Source organism: Chiroxiphia lanceolata, chromosome 3, assembly GCF_009829145.1.
Source record: "Chiroxiphia lanceolata isolate bChiLan1 chromosome 3, bChiLan1.pri, whole genome shotgun sequence".
NCBI lineage: Eukaryota > Metazoa > Chordata > Aves > Passeriformes > Pipridae > Chiroxiphia > Chiroxiphia lanceolata.
Genome location: NC_045639.1, coordinates 98,029,776 through 98,048,250, shown reverse-complemented (window position 1 = coordinate 98,048,250; position 18,475 = coordinate 98,029,776). Strand labels below are relative to the sequence as shown.

Here is an 18,475-nt window from a genome sequence, read left to right as displayed (position 1 = left end):
TTTAGACAAGTTCTGTATCAACACTAACCAAGTCAATTAGAGTAAGGAGCAGTAAATAGATGCTCAGGGTTATTTGACTATAGGCACACTAAAACAGGAAGTGGTTTTGGAAAATAAGTGTATTGCTTTAAAAAATCAGACAGAAACCTTCTTCTTGTAAAAATCACGTAAGACAAAGTTAGCCTCTCACTCCAAGCTGCTTTTCTCATTCTGCAGTGCATGGGAGCTCTGAGCCCTAAGGTACAGTAGAGCTTGAGCCATTGTGCTGCACAGCTATTTATCCCTGGTTGTATCCAACCTCCCTGACACTCTGCACAGCTGTTTAAGAAACTATTCCTGCAGCAATTAGACACTGAACTTAAAATAACTCTTTTGTGAGATGTTTACAGTATAAACCAAACTTGCACTGCCTTATCATATGGGAGTTGCAGAAGGGGAAATCATACAAAACTGTGGGCTTTCTCCCTTTGTTGACTTTAAAGAGAAAGTAAGGAGGGCCAAAGTAAGAAAAGACACCAGAGCACATCCCATGGCAATAAAAAGCACAATTCATTCTCAAGTGCTCTACGTAATGATACCTTCGAACATTCTTATGAAGCTGGAATTATTACTTAAAGTGCTGTTCAATACAGCTGCAGATTCCAACAGAAAAAAGAATAGTTTGTCTTGGAACAGTTTTAATAGTCTTATCAGTGCTTCCTGTCCTCACTGAAGAGATGCCTCCTTTGTTCACATAATGTGCAAACTGCCTCATCCAGTCTGACAGGTTAGGGTGAAATGACACCAATTTCAGGTTATTGAATACTGTACTAAAAGCTCTGTTGCTTCTTTTACTACTACCCAGACAGCTGCAACATCCTTTCAGGGTGGACAGAAAACTCCTAAGTAGAGACAGGTGCGTGCCCAGAGTAGAAACTGGGAGTATTATTTCAGGTGCAGTCCCTCTCACTGATCAGGATGTTTGGTGTGATCAACTTCGTCTACCTCACTGAGAATTTCTGAGCATTCATTAACTCTGCAAGCTAGACTTCAAAATCATCGTTTTCAATTGCTGAAAAGAATATATAAAAATACAGAGAAATACACAAATATTTTGAATATGTACAACTGTACAAATAAATTGGATGATGGTTGAACTTGAACTATCCAGAAGGAACTGAAATCAAGTAGAATGGTAGTGTGTGATCTTTCTGGAACAGTCTGTAAGGAAGGGCTGCATCTGTACTGCCACTAGGAGGCCAAACAGTATGCTCTCTGATACTGCTTTTAAGATATATTACAGAATTATAAAATTATATAGTCAGGGATATCTAAATGTTATATAGTCTAACCTCCTGCTCAAAACAAGTCCAGTTGGAACAGATTGCTCAGGACCTTGTCCAGTCAAATTGTCAGTCTTGTGAAGATTAGAGTTCCCACAACTATTCCAGCTTTTGACCAGACTGACGGTAATTTTTTTTTTCATTTATAAAAAATTGGCTTTTCCATGCTGACCTTTATCCCCTTATTGCCTCTCCTTCAGCTGCGCAGCTCTGAGAAAACTTTTATTGTGCCTTCACCACACCATCCTGTTAGGTATTTGTAGACATCAGTGAGAGTTCCTTACACTTCATAAGAATGAGCAAGCTAGCTTTCTCAGCCTTGGCTATTGAGGGCTTCAGGCCCATAAACATCCAGCAACATCTTGCAGCAATGCAAACTTGCAGCTTAGTGTTGGTGCTGGGAAGAGTACAAAAAATATTGCACCCTCCTAGGCGTTACTTCGTTATATCTGATTTGTCTGCCTAGTATATACTACCGGACTCTACCTCAAGGCAGTAGGATGGAGTACTTGTAGGGGTGGTTATAGCTGTGGTAATGCCCAACCTGCCCTCCTTGCAAATAGGTTTATACTTACACTCTCACTAAAGGTTTTTCCCTTCACTGTGAATTAAGTCATGCTTAACATTGCATACCTGAGGTAAATCAAGGCTCAACAGTGAGATTATACTAAAAATTCAGTGTAGGTGGAACACGAGTCTTAAGTCAGTTGCATGAAAAATTAGAGCAAGTCTTGAGAAGGTTTCAGAAATTAGTATAAAGTCACACAGAAAATTGGTAACAAAATGTGATTTCCCTTAGCTGCACTGTTCATTAGCCTTCTTACTAGACTAGACTGCTTCCGACAGTCTGATATAATTCACACTCAGTATTTTCACGTTTCCTCATTTAGGCTTTGGGCCTTGAGGGAAAAAGCTGCTTGTTTTCCTGAAATGAAAACTGGAGTATTTTACTCTTTTGCTGTAGATTCTTCACCCCAAAATCGAAAGTAGTATCTGCTTTATCTGTCTGGGAAAGCAAAACCCTTGAGAGTTTGCTTCCTTTATCCAAATGTTAACCTCTCCCTGTTATTGGATGGTGCGTCTTTTCCAATAGAAGGATATGCAGATGAGATGTAAAAGTCCATCCAGTATAAGGAACTTCATGCCACATTTCTCAAGGTTACTAGTGAACACAGTGCAGTGACTGCATGTGGAGCAAAAGATATCTCTGAGCCTTAAGATGCAATTAATCACCTAAACACATTTTACACCAAACGATTACGTTTACCTTATGTTACCTTTCTGAACGTGCACTGAAAATCATCTTTTTAATTGCTCTTTTGGAACAAGAGAGTAAGAAACAAGTTGTTAATAGTAAAGAAAATTCTGGCCCGTTACATTTTCTGTCACTTGGATTATTTTAATGGGCTTGGGGGTTTTTGGTTTTTTTGCAAATCTCTTAGCCCTCATGCTGCCCATGATATATTTTCCAGATAACTCACAACAGTTTACAACCCAATTCATTTATGGCTTTACCATATTGCTAGGCTAAGGGAACTCTCATTAGAGGCAGGACTTCTGCTTCTTTCTTAATTATATAGGCCTAGAAATATTTTGTATGCTTGGTCTTTCATTCCAATATTAGATACACTATTTTGAAGAAGGACATATAAATTGGATTTTCTTCATGTTCTTCTTTCCGTCCTTCCCACTCCACCTTTTCTTTCCCCCATGCATTTGATCCAATTCAAGAATTATGCATTGATAGTTTTATGGTGTTCAAGGTAGCCGGCGGACTACTGGCCATAGTGTACATATCAGGGGAAAAGTCACCTAGTTCAAAGTGTGCATTTTCAAAGTACTTAGTATTCAGCCTAATTTTAATTCAATTTTTAGCTAAAACTTCCATTTACATGATAAACAGAAAAGTTGTACAAGCTTTTGAAGACACCTTTTAAGGTGCTATACCTGTGTTACTGTCTTCAAGTGCTTCTCTTGGACCCATTGTCATATACAGGGATCTAGAGAAGTCATGTCACTGATTGTTCTGCAAACCTGGACCAATCTTGCTGTGCAGTGACTGAGTAGCAGATATTCTCAAGAGGCTTAGTGGTTCCCATATTAATAGACCAAGCAGGAATAGGACATTCTTCTTCAGAAACAAATGTGTCTACACAAATTAACTGAAAGAAGCCCATGTGGGCTTTTTTGGGGGGGGGTTTTTTCAGCACAGGCTTACAGCAATGCTATTAGGAGACAGAATTTGCGTGGCTTTGTTCCTAGTTTAGGGCATGTTCTCTTAAGGCTATCTTCTTCTGCATTTTTCTCTGTGCCTCAATCATTTTATATTACTCTTTCACATAGAAACTAAGCTTTTTTTCCAAAGGCTGAGCTGTTTGGAAATGAATATTTTAATTTGCATATGTTGGAACTGATTCATCCCTGGTGCCAGGAAGTGCTCTCTGCTGCAGGGAGGGGATCTGCAGCTGGCCAGTGCTGCCTCCAAGGCAGGCGATGTTGGCAGGAGAGGAAGTGTGGGCAAGGTGCCCAGGGAGAGAACTGATTCACAGCTTCCCCCTGGCAGCCTCTGAGCATGGAGCACCCCCTGGGTTGTGCAGAGAAGCTATTTCACATTAGGCACATGCCCTGCCTTTGGCAACTGGCATGTTAGGCGGTATGTGCTGGTGCTAGGTGTGAGAACAGCGGGCAGCACGTCATGGCACTTGCTGCTGGGAAGTCCTGACTGCTAGCAGAACAGGCAGCATGCAGAGGTGGTAATGGAAGGCACAGGGATGTTTTTTCTCAAGCAGTATAATTAATTTAAACTCATCATGTGTATCTGTGCATTCGAGCGCACAGCAATATTTAAATGCCAGCATGATGCATTTTAGACTGCTTATAGGAAAATGGATTTCAATGTTATTAAAAAACATATCATGTTCTTTCTCACCCACACACAGTTCAAAAAATGCAGGAATGCAATACAGATAATAGCAGCAGCTAAGGACAGAAAAATTGTACATGCAGAAAGTCAGGAAATTAATTAAATTTTACCTGAGGAGAAGAGTATGCAATCAGCCATTCCCAGTTCAGAACCATTCTATTGCTGGAGATTTCTAGAGGCAAGGAGAGAGAGAGACAGAGCAGTCTCTCTGCAGAGATAGAAGAGACTGAACTTACTCCATGAAGCCTCTGAGCCAAAATTATTTTAGTCTCATGCCTGGACTAGCTCCACAGGCCTGGCATCATTCCCTCATGGTAGAAAGACTGTATAGTGAAAGTGGCAACAAGTCTTTCCATTCTACACTTCTTTCCAATCTCCAATCTGCCCTTCTTCCAGTGTCTTCTGAAGGGGCTCAGTAATGCCCCACTAGGAGGGATCCTTGTCTGGATCCCCTGATCTCCTGTCCATTTCTACATACTGCATTGTATCCAATGCCATAAAGCAACTGACAAGACAGAAGAAGATTTTTCTAAATTCACTAATTTACTCTTCCACCACATTTTTTTTGTTTTTGCTGGCTTTTGTTATTTCCTGAAATCTTCTTCCTTTATATCTGCTGTGAGTTTGGGGTTTAAATTTTCCTTTCACCTTCAGTGAAGCCTGTCTTGTCGGTAGCATTCTGCTAAGTAAGAAATGTTAGCAGTATTTTACATATGAAAAAGTAGCATTTAGCACTTTTGCTAAAACAAAATTTATGTGATTAAATATTCCTTCTAGACAGAATGAATACAGGTAAATAATTAACATATGGATCTAAATTTAACTTCTTTTTTTAATTTTTGGCTTACAAAGCATTTTTATGAACCTCTGATATTTATAAGGGTCTGACTTCTCATGCTTTTGTAGGTGTATTTGTGAGGATTAGAATGTACGTTTAGCCTTGAACATGAAACCATAGACATAAGATCCACTGAAATATTCATTAGCTGCCTGCCTGTCCCACAGCGTTTATGTTGCCTCTTGAACCAATTCAAATGAGCTCCGATGAGCTCTGAATGCAATTTTCAGAAGTGCCCAGTTCTTCTTATTAGCCTGGTTCTGCTCCTTTTGAAGCCAGTGGTAAAGCTTACAAGGACCTTAATGAAAATAAAAGAGTGCAAGATATTTAAAATGATTCATTGAGTCTTCGCAGCCAATAAATTCTGTGTTGAGGTTTCACAACACACAGCACTTTCTCCCCTGTTACAAGGGCACAGTGTGTAATCCAATCATCTCAGCAATGTGAGAGGACCACAAGCAATGCAGACTGTGGGAATGATAAAATCAACTGGGAGAAAAGAGCAGGAGGACAACAAGAGTGATGAAAGAAAAGATAATGGAAAAAAAAAATAAAGAGGAGGAAAGAAGAAAGAACTGTCAACTTCAAGGTTATTAGAGATCATGAAAGGAGGAGGGGATGAGGGAGGAACAGAGATTGAAGACATCAGCCAAATGGGACAGAGAAAAAAAAGAAGCAAAAGGGAGAGAGAGAAAATTTTGAAGTGGCAAGAGGAGACAATGAGGAAGAAAAGGGATTTGGAAAAGGAGGGAGTAGAGTGTGGAAGAGAAACACTGAAGAGGAATATAGATAGAAAACAAACCATGGGGCAAAAACAAATGGAGGGTCTTTCTTCACTGCAGCAAAATAGGGTGAAAAAGGCAGTAGGAAAGAAAATAGAAGGAGTAAAATGAAGAGTGAAGAAGTATGTTGATGTGGAGCTTCACTGAAGGAAATTAGGGGAAAATAAATTCATCTTAATGAAACAGTCTTTCATTGCAAATTTGTGGATAGGTTCTGTAGGTAGGAGGTTTTTGTCTAGGCATCAAAAGAAAGTATCACAGGAATTCAGAAATCAAATGCTATGGTAAAAAATAGACAATAAAAGACAACAAGATCAAAGTGGAAAATCATCTGTTTTCCTACTGGAATTACAACAGACAATGGCTTTTCTGTGTTTTCAAGAGGAAAAGAATCAGCAGCATTCCCACTTCACATACTTAATTAGAGTTTGAAAATCTACCAAAATACCTGGGACTGAAAATAAGATTTTAGAGATTTACACATTCAGATTGTTTTCAAAGAACTGGCTAAAAAGTGATGGCTGGGAGGCATTGCTCTGACTACTCAGAAACAAAAGACAAAATGAGTTGCTGATTTCTGTCCAGTTCCTGCTAAATAGGTGTTTTCATAACCACAACAGTGCCTCTTAGTGACGCACCTGTGGCCAAAAAGCTCTACTGAGGACCACACAGCTCTGTTCACGGTCTTGTTTCTCGCCCTGGAGTGCTCCCTGCAGGTTTGCAGTGGTTGGCATGGGAAAGAATGGAGGAACACTTGTTCTCTCTTTTGGCCTATTAACTAATTAAAAAGAGGACTTGTTTGTTAAGAACTTCAAGCCTGTTGTTTTTAACAAGCCCTCAAATTCATAGAGGGATAGACAAACAATAAACTTACTATACCTTACAGAAAATTCCAGTTTTTAATTTGACAAAGCTTCTTCTCATCCCTTCCCGTTCTTACCCTCTCCCCTTTTTTCCTCCTTTCTCACATATTCAATTCAGGGAACTGCAAACACAATATCTTTACAGTTTTCTTTTGTAACCTTTTGTTTCAGAACTACTTCACTAGGAAAAAAAAAAAAACCAAAACCACAATATTTGGTTTATGAATTTACGTGTAGTATCAGAATACATATGGCTTTATAGCTGCAAACAGAGCAGTGAATAGGAATATGTACTTCTAGGCTGTTTCCTTCTTCTGTGTAAAGTCATTTAGCCTCTTTATGCCCAAATTTTCCTCTGCCAAATTCTTTCCTTTTAAAAGGAGTTTTGTGAGATTTTATCCCTTAATGTTTGTAAAATGCACTCAGATCTTCAGATGAAAGATAGAAATGCAAGTATTATTGTGTCAGTCTTCCACCCTCCCAACCTGTGAATTCCATTCCTGGTGATTCAGTCAAATAAAACAGAATCTCAAATAGATGGAAATCACCAGACAATAAAAAATTCTACGTTCTGCTATGAAGAAGTCCCACAGAAAACAATTATATTTCTCTAGCCTTTCTGATCTTTCAACAGAAAATCACACCTCTACTACAGAGATGGACAGCATGGTCAAAATAAAACTATGGGAAAGATCATTTTCTATTAAATCCCAGTTCTTTTGCACGTGGAATATTCTGAAGAACCATTCTGAATTTTTGCACAATGTCCTGTTTTATTCCTCTTTTCAATTCAGTATGATTTTTCTGTTGGGTTGCTAGCTACATCTGTTTTAAATATTTAATTAGTAATTGATATTCTCTGTGGTAGACTATATTATTGATATGTGTGTTCACTTACTTCCCAAGGAAAGATTGGAAGCACAATGTAATAGGCATTAAGTGTTGTAAACTAAACAGTAAAGGTCACATCAGTCTTTAGTGCTGATACACCATCTTACTTATGACAGGTCATGAGAGGTATTTTGAAAGAACTCATTAAAATTGGCCAGTGTGAGAGAAATTAATGGTTTCGTTCTTTTCTGTGGGAGCAGATATCCTCAGCACAAAACTAAAATGTTGAAGCGCTTTCTATATCTTTGTTTTACTGGTACGTTTTAGAGGTAATTTATGTTTTTAAATAATTTCAAAAGTAAGTCAACCATAGTCATGCACAATAATGACAAAACTACTGCAGTTCTATCTTACCACCTTTGTGTAAAATCCTATTTGCTGTTATGCTAGTTGAGCTATAAATCTAAATATGTAATCTACATGTAAGTTTATCTCACTCCTGTAGACCTAGATAAAAGCCTAGGAGTATAGGTTTAAATATGGGTCATATCTGTAGTGCACTAGGCTGATGAGAGCTGGAGAGTTTTGTGAGCTGAAGTTTCAACAAGGCTTTTAACCACTGGAAGAACCCTCCCAGAGCCCATTTGGGCATTGCATTCATTTCCTCCCTAGTCCCAAGAACCTCCCTGAGTTCTTCAGGCTGCCAGAAGTCTGTTTTAATTGCTGCACACCTTCAGTCCTTTCCATGCAGAAGGATCAGTAGCAGGCCTTAAGTGTATTTTTCTCAGTTTGAATTTCACCTTTTTTTTATTCCGGCTGTTGAACCTAAGCTCGATACTGAATCCAGCTGCCACAGCTGTTGCTGTTCTGCTGCCTGCCCTGCTTTCTGCTTATGTCCCCAGAAATACTTCTCTGGAATGGTCTGTGAAATGAATGGGACATCAAGGCAGTGCTAGCTGCATTCCCCTTCACTGACAATGACTTTCATTTAGTGGATGCCCTGAACTTGTTTTCAAATGCTGGGGTTTTATGTCCTGAACTTCGCTCTTCACAGGGTCAGTTTCTTTTGTCACCTCCCTTGTTACAGTACTAAATATTTCCTTTGCTGCAATAAGCTTTTATGTAGAGTCTACAAATTAAGTTTCTGATCCTGCCAAATTACATTCACTTTGACTAAGTGATGAAAACTGTATATCTTTTTTTCCACATACTCTGATGCTCATTTTCAAAGGGTTTCACATCACCTACCTCTTACAAGCACCCATACATACATATTTCTGGCATTGTTGCAGGTAGATATGATTAAGTCAAATATGTATAGGTAGTAGTTGATAGTAAAGTAGTAAGGTATGTACAAGTCCTACGTATAGTCAGACATTCTGAAAGTACAGACTCCCAATTCCAGTAGCACAAGGCTTGTGATTGTCTCCTTATCTATTCTGCTTAGGATAGCAAATAAATATTGTAATAACTCATAGTCGAAACAGACTGCTGCATATCTACATCCTATGTTTTACAGTGTTAGAAGCACTTCCCATAGAATGGAAACAGCAAGAAAAATAAATGTAACAGGGTTTTAAAATGTTCTTACCAACTGCATTAAACTGCCATTTCATCTGTTACATTTAGGTAAAGATAAGCTTATGAGATTTGAAAACAAATATTATAGTGTCAAAATCAAAATCTGAAAGGTCTTTCTGAAATCCTTGCCTACATAAAGATCTCTTCTAGTTTAATCAAAAGTATGATTTTAAACTGATGTGAACTGTGCAGAGCCCTTTGTGAAGATACCCAGTTCAACTTACAGCTGGATGATTTCTTCTTGACTTCAGTTGCTTAATTTTTAAATGACATATAAATAAGCTCGTTTTTAAATTGTATAAGACTGTCCAAATGCTTGAAGTGTAATGGTCTTGTTTTAAGACTTGTTGACGGGATATACTGTGCATCTTATAAATCCTGTTTGTTAAAACACTATTAATTATGCTACCTGTAACAGAAATCTTGGAAAAGATGAGAAAAAAATATTGTTCAGTTTTGCTAATAGCTTATTCTCAAAGGGGTTGAAAAGTCTGGAGAGGAAAATGATGGCTTCAAATTAGGGGTTCATAAAAAAGGACTCCTTGTAGTACTCCAGACAGACTGCAGAGGAACCTGATTCTCCTTTATTCATTTAAATACCATGGACATTTAAAGGCAAAGTTTAGTCGATTCCTTTAATTAATTTTTATTCCTATAACTTTTGATTCAACATCTTAGAAGCTTTAATCAGGCTCTTCAGAGATGCAGCTAGTCTTGATGGAACTAGGAAATAGGCAGACCACTGAAGCTACCTAGCATAAAAAAAACAAATGAAGCAAGAGATTGTCTCTCCGTAGATCTCAATACACTTGCCTAAAAATGAAAAAAAAAAAATAATGAGAACATCTACATATTTAGAGATTGAGTATTTAAACTATAAAACCCTCCATATAAGATGCCCTGACCACTTATTGTTTAAGTTAAAGGAATAGCCAAAGTTTATGCTAGCCATGTGCAACCACAGCAATGAATAAAGTGTAAAAGCCATATGGACTGAGCTATGACTCCTTTATCAAGGGTCATATTTTTACCTAGTTTGTATCAGAAGAATCTATGCAGAAATTATTGGACTTACCTTTCTATAAGCAGAGAGATTGATGTGTGATGTCAACCTGTATGTTGGTCTTTAAGATATTAAGCGCCACAGTAATACACCTTCTATTCAGGATCATGGTAATATATTTGGTCGTGTGCAAAGACAGAAAACAAGAGAGAAGGAGAATTGTCATTAAGGATGCTGTTTAAACTTGTCCAAAGTGCACAGACTGATATATAGAAGGGAAACTTCAGTGTTGTAGTGAACCCCAGGAGTTTTACCAGCTCACATCCTGGAATTGCTACCATATTTTAGTGTTTTCTATAGAATAACTGAACTGATCCAGATCAAGATCATATGAGAACTCCATTTAATACATTCCAGTTTAACTTGTCTTTTAAGGTAGCATTAATCATGCTTGCAGTTTGGCCCTGCAAAGCTCTTCAAAGTACATAATGTTTACTGACTTAAAAGAGCTAAAATTCGGCTTAATGGAATGTGACAACCCCACTGCACTGAATTCTGGGTTGCTTAATTCCTGATTTTAAGAAATGTTCAAGTCTCTGCAGAAACCTTTATGAAATGAAAGTTTACCAGTACAGACCACCTTTGAGGAAAGCATACAAAAGCATACGTGTAACTAAAGGGTGAAAGCCAAAGTCTGCATGAACTCTGGATTCAAATAGTGGAAAAAGTCAATGTCATGGAAATCTGATGTTTCAGAATGCAACATCTGAATTTGTGTGGAAGTTTTTTTTGAATTTGAATGATTTCTTCAAATGAAGCTTTAAAAAACATGGCTAAAATTCAAAACTCAGGCTCAAGAAAAGTGACGTTTTGGAATTCTTGCAGCATTTGTCTGTTCAGTAAAATGAATATAAATTAATTCTTTCTTTGTCTTTTCTGTGATTTAGTGTAGCAGTTCAAATACCAGCTAATGATTTTACTTAGCATTATAATGTAGCTTTTTCTGTGATGATTGCAATCATCTTTGCAATGTAGGAAAAAATATCCGTTTTCTTTGATGACTCTAATGTCGTTCTACTTTAAGAAATTCCACTGAAGGCTGTACCATCACTGACTTCTCTGTCTGTTTGGTGTTTGGGAGGGTTACCATTTCTCTGCAAGAGGCCAGCATTTGTCTATATATTTCCTTTTTCTTAGGCATTTCCTTCACTTCATGGGGAGTGAAGGGGTCTCTCCATGGTGTGACCCCATGACACTGTGCAAGAAGTTTAGAGCAATAGGTCCAGTGGAAAACAAAATTACTTGCTGCAGTGTTAACCTTTACCTAAGCATACACCATGGGGGTATTCCATTTGCTGTCAACCCTACTCATTCCTGGTGGTGTAGGGATGGTGGGCTGCTGCTGGAAATCTCCACTGATCTGCCAGTACTTGAGATATCCAGAAAGCATTTAAGTGGGTAGCTGAGGAGTAACAAACAAAACATTTTGTGAATGAAAAAGTGTGTTTGTCCCTGGTGTGGAATTAAGCTCAGGTTTAGCAATATTTAGAGATTCCCAGGGCTGGCACCTGAGGAAACAAAGACTGAGCCAATGGATATTTTATAATGGGCAGTTGTATCTTTCCTGTCAGTAACTGTATCTCTTCCATTATTATTGTAGGTGTCCCACCCCTGGGTGTGATGGCTCTGGGCATATTACTGGAAATTATGCTTCACATCGAAGGTATGTAAAGAGAAGGATTTGTTATTTAAATCAAATAACTGAAGGGCTAGAAGGGACCTCAATCCTACCTCACTTCCCTCTCTAAATACTGAGGTAGGATTGAGTGCTGCATGTAGGCATGTGTTGGTATAACTCATTCTATTTATCACCAATGGATAGCATTTCTCAGCTTCAGCATGGCTCACTACTCGAATAGGTAGGAAGATTTTTGCTAGTATCTAGCAAAATCTTCATACGAAATAAATTCAGTTTTTCTACCATATCTGTTAGCCCAAGGAAGCAATTCAACATTCATAAGTTTCTGTTGCTTTACATTCTGAATGACTTAACTCTTCTCTTCACAGTCTGGATTCAAATCCTAGTCCTACATCTTTTTCCCACAAATTGTATTTCTTGATTGTTCCTGTCAGTCTCTTCTAGACTCCCTCCATATTCCTTGAAATGCAAAATTGAACCCTGTTCTTTATCTCCTCTCCCAACTGAAGCCTTACCAATGTTAATCATAGGGGAAAAGTATCTCTTTCATCTAATACTCACCAGTCTTGTTAGTACATTTCAGAATAAAGCTTGGCTTGTCCTTAAATTGCAACACATTGTCAAGACAGAAGAATGGAAAAAGAAATTTATGGATGAAAGCTGTTACCTTAACTTCCTAACTAAAACCGTGATCCTTACTGAGGGCCAAAGACAGCTTCCCATTTACTAATTAGGATACTGATCAATTATGGTGATACCACTGTAGAGGTAATGGTACAAATGGTGTGCAATCAGCAATTCCCCTGTGGCTATTTGAGAACTGTAAATCAGTAGAGAAGAGCTGTGCCGTATTTTGTAAATATCTATCTTCTGTTTAATCAAAAATAATCAAAATAATCAAATAATCAAAAAATAATCCACCTCTCTTTTGTTAGTAAAGGCTCTTTGCTCCCATGCAGACTATTACTGTTGAGTCTAGATATTTGCTTGCTTCACCAAGTCCCTGTAGTTTTACAATTGACTATAGCTAGCCAGTATACAAATTCCCAGTTTAAATATATTCCCAGTAAAAGCAACAAACAGTTCAAAGTCAAAACATAAATAACAGAGACTGGGAATGTGCCATACCTTTACATGCTGTAAAAATGAAAGATCCCGATATCAATTTCTGTAATGCAGTGTTAAACATTGAAAGTACAAATAAGATTATAAAGGGGAAGATATAAGCATTTTAAAAGCACTTGCATGATACAGGAGATTAAATCACACTTTCAAAGGGATTTAAGGTCAAATTCAGAACTACATTTAACTACATGGGGATTTATCAGCTCACACTCTACCAGCATTATGCTTAGTGCAGTTCTGCCCCAACTTTGCTGTTTCAGGAAGCTATTTATGTTTGATCATCTATTTAACCAGAAGCAGACAGGAGAGTGAAGATGCAGGTGAAAAGTGTTACTAACAAGAAACCTAAAAGCTGGCAAGATTGGCAGGGGAGAATCACTGAATGTTGACATTTTTTAAACCACTTCCTTGAGCATTGTCTCCTGGCCACTGTAGGACCAGATTCTGACCTGAGTGGTGTTATCTACTTCTGTCTGTAAATTCTTACGGTCTTGCATTGCTGCAGGTGGACTAAGTTTTCATTTGATTCTGCAGCATACTTAAGTACACATAAAGATATAAAAAGTAATTCTGCAAAACTAAGGGATCTGGAATTTGTCCAGTCCATTGGAATTTAACACATTGAACCTTTTGAAATGCCACCATGTCTATATTGACCACATAACTCTTTCATTTCTCTTCCAAAAAGGCCTCTGGCAGCCCCAGGTCTTTGGCTGCCTGCAGGCACAGGAGCACTGACACTGAAGAAGTAATGTCTTCTTTGCTTAAAACCATCGATGTCCCCTGGAGACCTGTCACATTTACACAGAGCCAGCCTTGCACTGTCCAGGTCATGATATCTGTCAAGGCCATTTCTGAGGTGGTGAGGCTGGCAAAATGAATGCTCTTTTAAAGGGCATGAACCAGTAGCCTAAATCTGGAGCTGTTGAGTATGAAGGACCCCACAGCACGTTCTCTGATGAGCTTTCTAATTGTCACACTGAAAATTATCATTTAGCTCTGCTTGCATCTGAGTTAGCATTTTGTTTGCATTTGATACAATCAGTTACAACCCTCTCTGTTTCAGAAAGGAAAGAATGACAGACTTCTCTCCTAAATGGCTACTGATATGCCTGGGTATCATCTGTATTTAAAATGGCTGCTCAACAGCAAGCACACATGAAGGCATATTTAACTCTACCATAACTCTGCATCCATTCAATCTATGCCAGAGGTTGTATCAGCATGTGTTGGTGTTGAATTTCCCATGTTGTCTTTTATCTTCATATATGAGAAATTAAACTGATATAAAAATGAAGTAATATGCTTACCTTGTAATAGCTTTTGGTTATTATAGGATAAAAAAAATTAAAGCAAAGGCTGATCCTAGAGATATGTTTTCTCAATGAATCCACTATCAGAGGAAAAATTAATTAATCATAACCTCAGAAGCTGTCTATTGGAAATGTCTGTTTAGAGGACTTGAAAGGTCTTAAAATTTTCTAATAAATCACAATGCCAGAATAGAAAGATCTATTACAGAGAGATGATGCACCAAAATACCAATAAGTAGGTGATAATTAAATTGATGTAACACGTAGAAAGCTTTAAATCATTAGTCAAGGCAGAAATTCTTTGTTCAGATTTTGTTATGAAAATGTCATCATACCCATCTGTACATCTACTAAAAAAAGTATTGCTTTCTGAGGAATTTCTATTAACTGTTTAGTTTTCAGATGCAAATCCTGGTTGTTCTCACACAGTGGGTACAACTGGTCTCAGAGATAAACTAGGGGTATCTGTCCCTTCACTCTCTGCAGTCCAGGTTATATGAGGGGCAGTGAATGAACCTGTTCCTGAACTGTTCCCTTGCCCCAGAGTCAGCTTTCTCTTATTCTAAATCCATCAGGCTCTCTTCCTCCTGCCTCTGTCTTCTTACAGATAATACTATTGTTTTTGAAGAAAACTATTCTTAATGGCACAGGCTTTCTGAGGTTTAGTTTGTACAGAGGGAACTATGGTGCTTTGGTGTCCACTATGCAAGCTGGAATAAAGAGAAGTTTGCTTTAAACAGGAAAATGGTCAGCTACATCTAAACTAGAAGTGAAGTGGGATGAGAGCACAGGTCCACTCATCAGAGCACAGATGCCTACACTATTAAATTGCTAACATGACCCCTGGTACAGTATTGACCCTGTGCCACTGAAACTCTCCCAGGCAATTCTAAGCATGGGTCCAGATCATTCTCTACAAGCAATATGGGTGTAGCTGTCCTGCTTTAGAGAGATAGAGAGCTTAGCTGTACAAAGGTGAGCTTGCTGGTTTTCTATCAAAACAACAGTTCTAGGTCCCTTCTGTTTACCACTATAGATGTAGCCATGCCATCTCACTAGAAGTTTCTAGGTAATACACTATGTTCAATATCTTGTGCCAACATTCCTCCCTTTCTTTAATTGACTTATTTATGACTTTGCAGCATGTAAACTCTGTTTTTCTCTATTTTCCACTTAGTAATACAGAATTCTGTTTGTGATTGCATCACCTTTTTCTCTACTTCTTCTTCTCAGTCCTCACTGGTTTTGACAAAACAAAATAACTGAAAATTTTGTTACCATTGTTTCTATCTCTTGTTCCTGAAAACAGGACCTACTACATAACGCTGAAGTACCTTTTCTCATGCTGAAACAAAAAATTTAATCTTCTATTTTGTTTGTTTCTCCGTGGAAATTTTTCTTTGGTGACACTTCTTTGTCTCTCATGTCAACACATTTGAAGGTGTTCTACTGATGGATTTCTTTTTTTAATGTTGATAGTTAAGATGAAAATAACATTTAAGTAGTGGACAAAGCACGATTTTATTGATAGACATATTCGTATCCTCAGATATCAACTACTTAAAAAAATCTTAAAATATCTATTAAAGTCATTGTCAAATCTACTGAATGGTTTCTGTAAGGAATTCTTCGAATGCAAAGGAAAGCTGAGCTTGTGAAGTTAAAAACTACATTAGGTTAGCCTAACATATAACTTTGTCTCTACCAAATATTTTTGTCTGTGTGAGTTCTGAGCACTCGAACACCTTTTCTAGAAAACACTGAAAGATCTGAGCTCTGCTGTTTTTATTCAACCATTCTATAAGATTGTTATGTGATGTTTGAGAACTTTGATAGTGTTTCTAATGTGTTTTCAGGAGAAATCTTTAGTTCTACAAAGAGATACTCCTGTTTTTTTCTATTCTTCCATCCCTCTCAGCCATAGAGGACATCATGTCTCTCAGCCCTGAAACACTGGCTTCTATTTCTTTTAAAGATGCCACTGTCGCTGCTGAGTTAGCTGGAGGGATTGTTAGGCAGAGAGTTTATCAGCTGCTCCTCGGGGACTGCCTGTGCATGTGGTCTGCACAGTGCCAGCAGTCCTGTCCAGAGTCACAAACCCAGATGCACAGATTCCCCCTCGTGGTGGCTGCTGCAGCTGTCTGCGTGTAACTTGCTTGAGCTTTGATTTTTGGAAAACTGGACAGGATTGCCTATTCTGCCAGTTTCTCAGATAGAAAGTGTATTCCTGGTAAAGTGTACCCACGAATCAGAAATTGCATTTTAAAATGTTTTCTTTCACACAGTCTTTCAGGCTGTCCACGAGCAAAGAAAAGTGGAATCAGGATAGCACAAAGCAAGGAAGACAAAGAAGACCAAGAGCCAATTAGGTGAGAACAAATACTGTCAAAGGGTGTGTTTGTGTTTCCTAAGGTCATGTATATCTTCAGGATTTTATTAAGGCAAAAATGTGATTATGTGGTAGTCATCCAAGAGCAGATGACCACATAGATTTCTATGAGCAAATCTGGGATCTGTGCTGATTTATTCAGCAAAGGATACAGTATTAGCCAAGGATACAATCTTCTATAACTTAGTTTAAAATTCTTCATTTTCACATGAAATTAAAAAATTACTTAGATCTTTATCTCCTAAAAACCCCTTAAACGTGTTTGCATACTAGAGACATCCTATGTGCTAAATAAAGTAGTTGTGGGAATAGAGAATTGAGTGTTTATATGAGACTGCTGCAATGAATCTCACTGTTCATTCAGTTTCCAAGAGAAACAAATACCTGCCTAGGTCTTGGTTTCTTCTTGCAAGGTGCTCTGATATCAGTGGCCATTTAACTTTGTGGATTTAGTGACCACTTAGACCATGCAGGACTGGACCCTTAGTGGAGAGTTGCAGCAATATTTTAGTGTAGGACAAGGAGTGAAGTAACTGGCCTTGTTTAGACATATGTTATGTAGCAACATACTGAAAAAACACCCCATAATTTTCTTTTAACGTTTCACTTGAAGATTCTAACCTGTTCCTTCTAACCCTGGTTATTTGTTTTTTAGCAGTATACAGAGCAAACATATGGGGAATTCCCAAGTAAGGAAAACCATCAAATGAACACAGAACTGCCTTCACTGATCTCTCTAGGCTGTAGCACATAGTTTGATATAATCACTCCTATTCAGAGAGTGGTTAAAGGTGCTCAGCATTTCTGATGAGGTGCTCTGATCACTTCATGACTAACTCTATACACCTGACATTTTCATGACTTCAGACAAGTCTTCTTTGGGTTCCATACACATAAATAAAATGTACCAAGGATTATACTAAGTAGGATTTTATGTTTATAGGGGTTTTTTGGGCAATTTCTCTGCTGAGCAGAGTTCAGTAGCCAACATTGCAATTCCATGGTGATATTTACAGTAATGAACACCTGCAATTCAAATATATATCTCAGTCCTTTTTTTGCAATTGCATAATACCAACAGCTGTGACTGCACCTACTGGCTAGCCTTCTTAGAATTTATCGAAGAACATTTTCTTTTTCAAATTAGTGAAGTTCTGCCTATAATTTTAAGTACTACAGGGTATCTTGACTAATTTTGAGATTACAGTGCAGGATTATTCTTTTCATGTCGGGTTTATTTGGACTTTGTTGTAGACGCTACCAGGTACATGACGGCAAGACAATAAAGTTTGTCTCATCTCTTTGCTATCAGATGTCCAGTTCCTGGTTGTGATGGTCAGGGTCATATAACCGGAAAATACGCGTCCCATCGCAGTGCATCAGGGTGTCCTCTAGCTGCCAAAAGGCAAAAGGATGGGTACCTAAATGGCTCACAGTTCTCTTGGAAGTCAGTGAAGACGGAAGGAATGTCATGTCCAACGCCAGGATGTGATGGCTCAGGACATGTCAGTGGTAGTTTTCTTACTCATCGTAGGTGAGTAACTGTGACTTATATTTTTCACTTATGCTTATTATGTAAATCAGATTAGCAGGATTTGAAACACAGCTTTTTGTCATGGCATTTCTCTGTTCCTTTTAAATTTCATTATTACTTTGAAAAATAATTTGCTTACATGTATTCGTAGATAACTGGAAATGCAGACACACCATTTTTTTTATGCAAGCCCTTGCAGATAGAGACCAGAATTTGAATTTAAAATACACAGAAAGTTTTACAGGAAAAAACATGCATGACAGTACTGTAAA

The 18,475-nt window shown here is 38.0% G+C and overlaps 1 protein-coding gene across 18 annotated transcripts in view; it reads left to right on the top strand.

The window, feature by feature from the left end:
- Positions 1 to 18,475, top strand: part of MYT1L (myelin transcription factor 1 like) — a 322,542-nt gene that overhangs the window by 280,014 nt on the left and 24,053 nt on the right. For all 18 annotated transcript variants that reach the window (XM_032682424.1, XM_032682426.1, XM_032682425.1 and 15 more), the window contains 3 exons: positions 11,804 to 11,866; positions 16,566 to 16,649; positions 17,982 to 18,203. In XM_032682424.1, the coding sequence (XP_032538315.1) occupies positions 11,804 to 11,866; positions 16,566 to 16,649; positions 17,982 to 18,203 (369 nt within the window). The remainder of the gene's footprint in view (positions 1 to 11,803; positions 11,867 to 16,565; positions 16,650 to 17,981; positions 18,204 to 18,475) is intronic.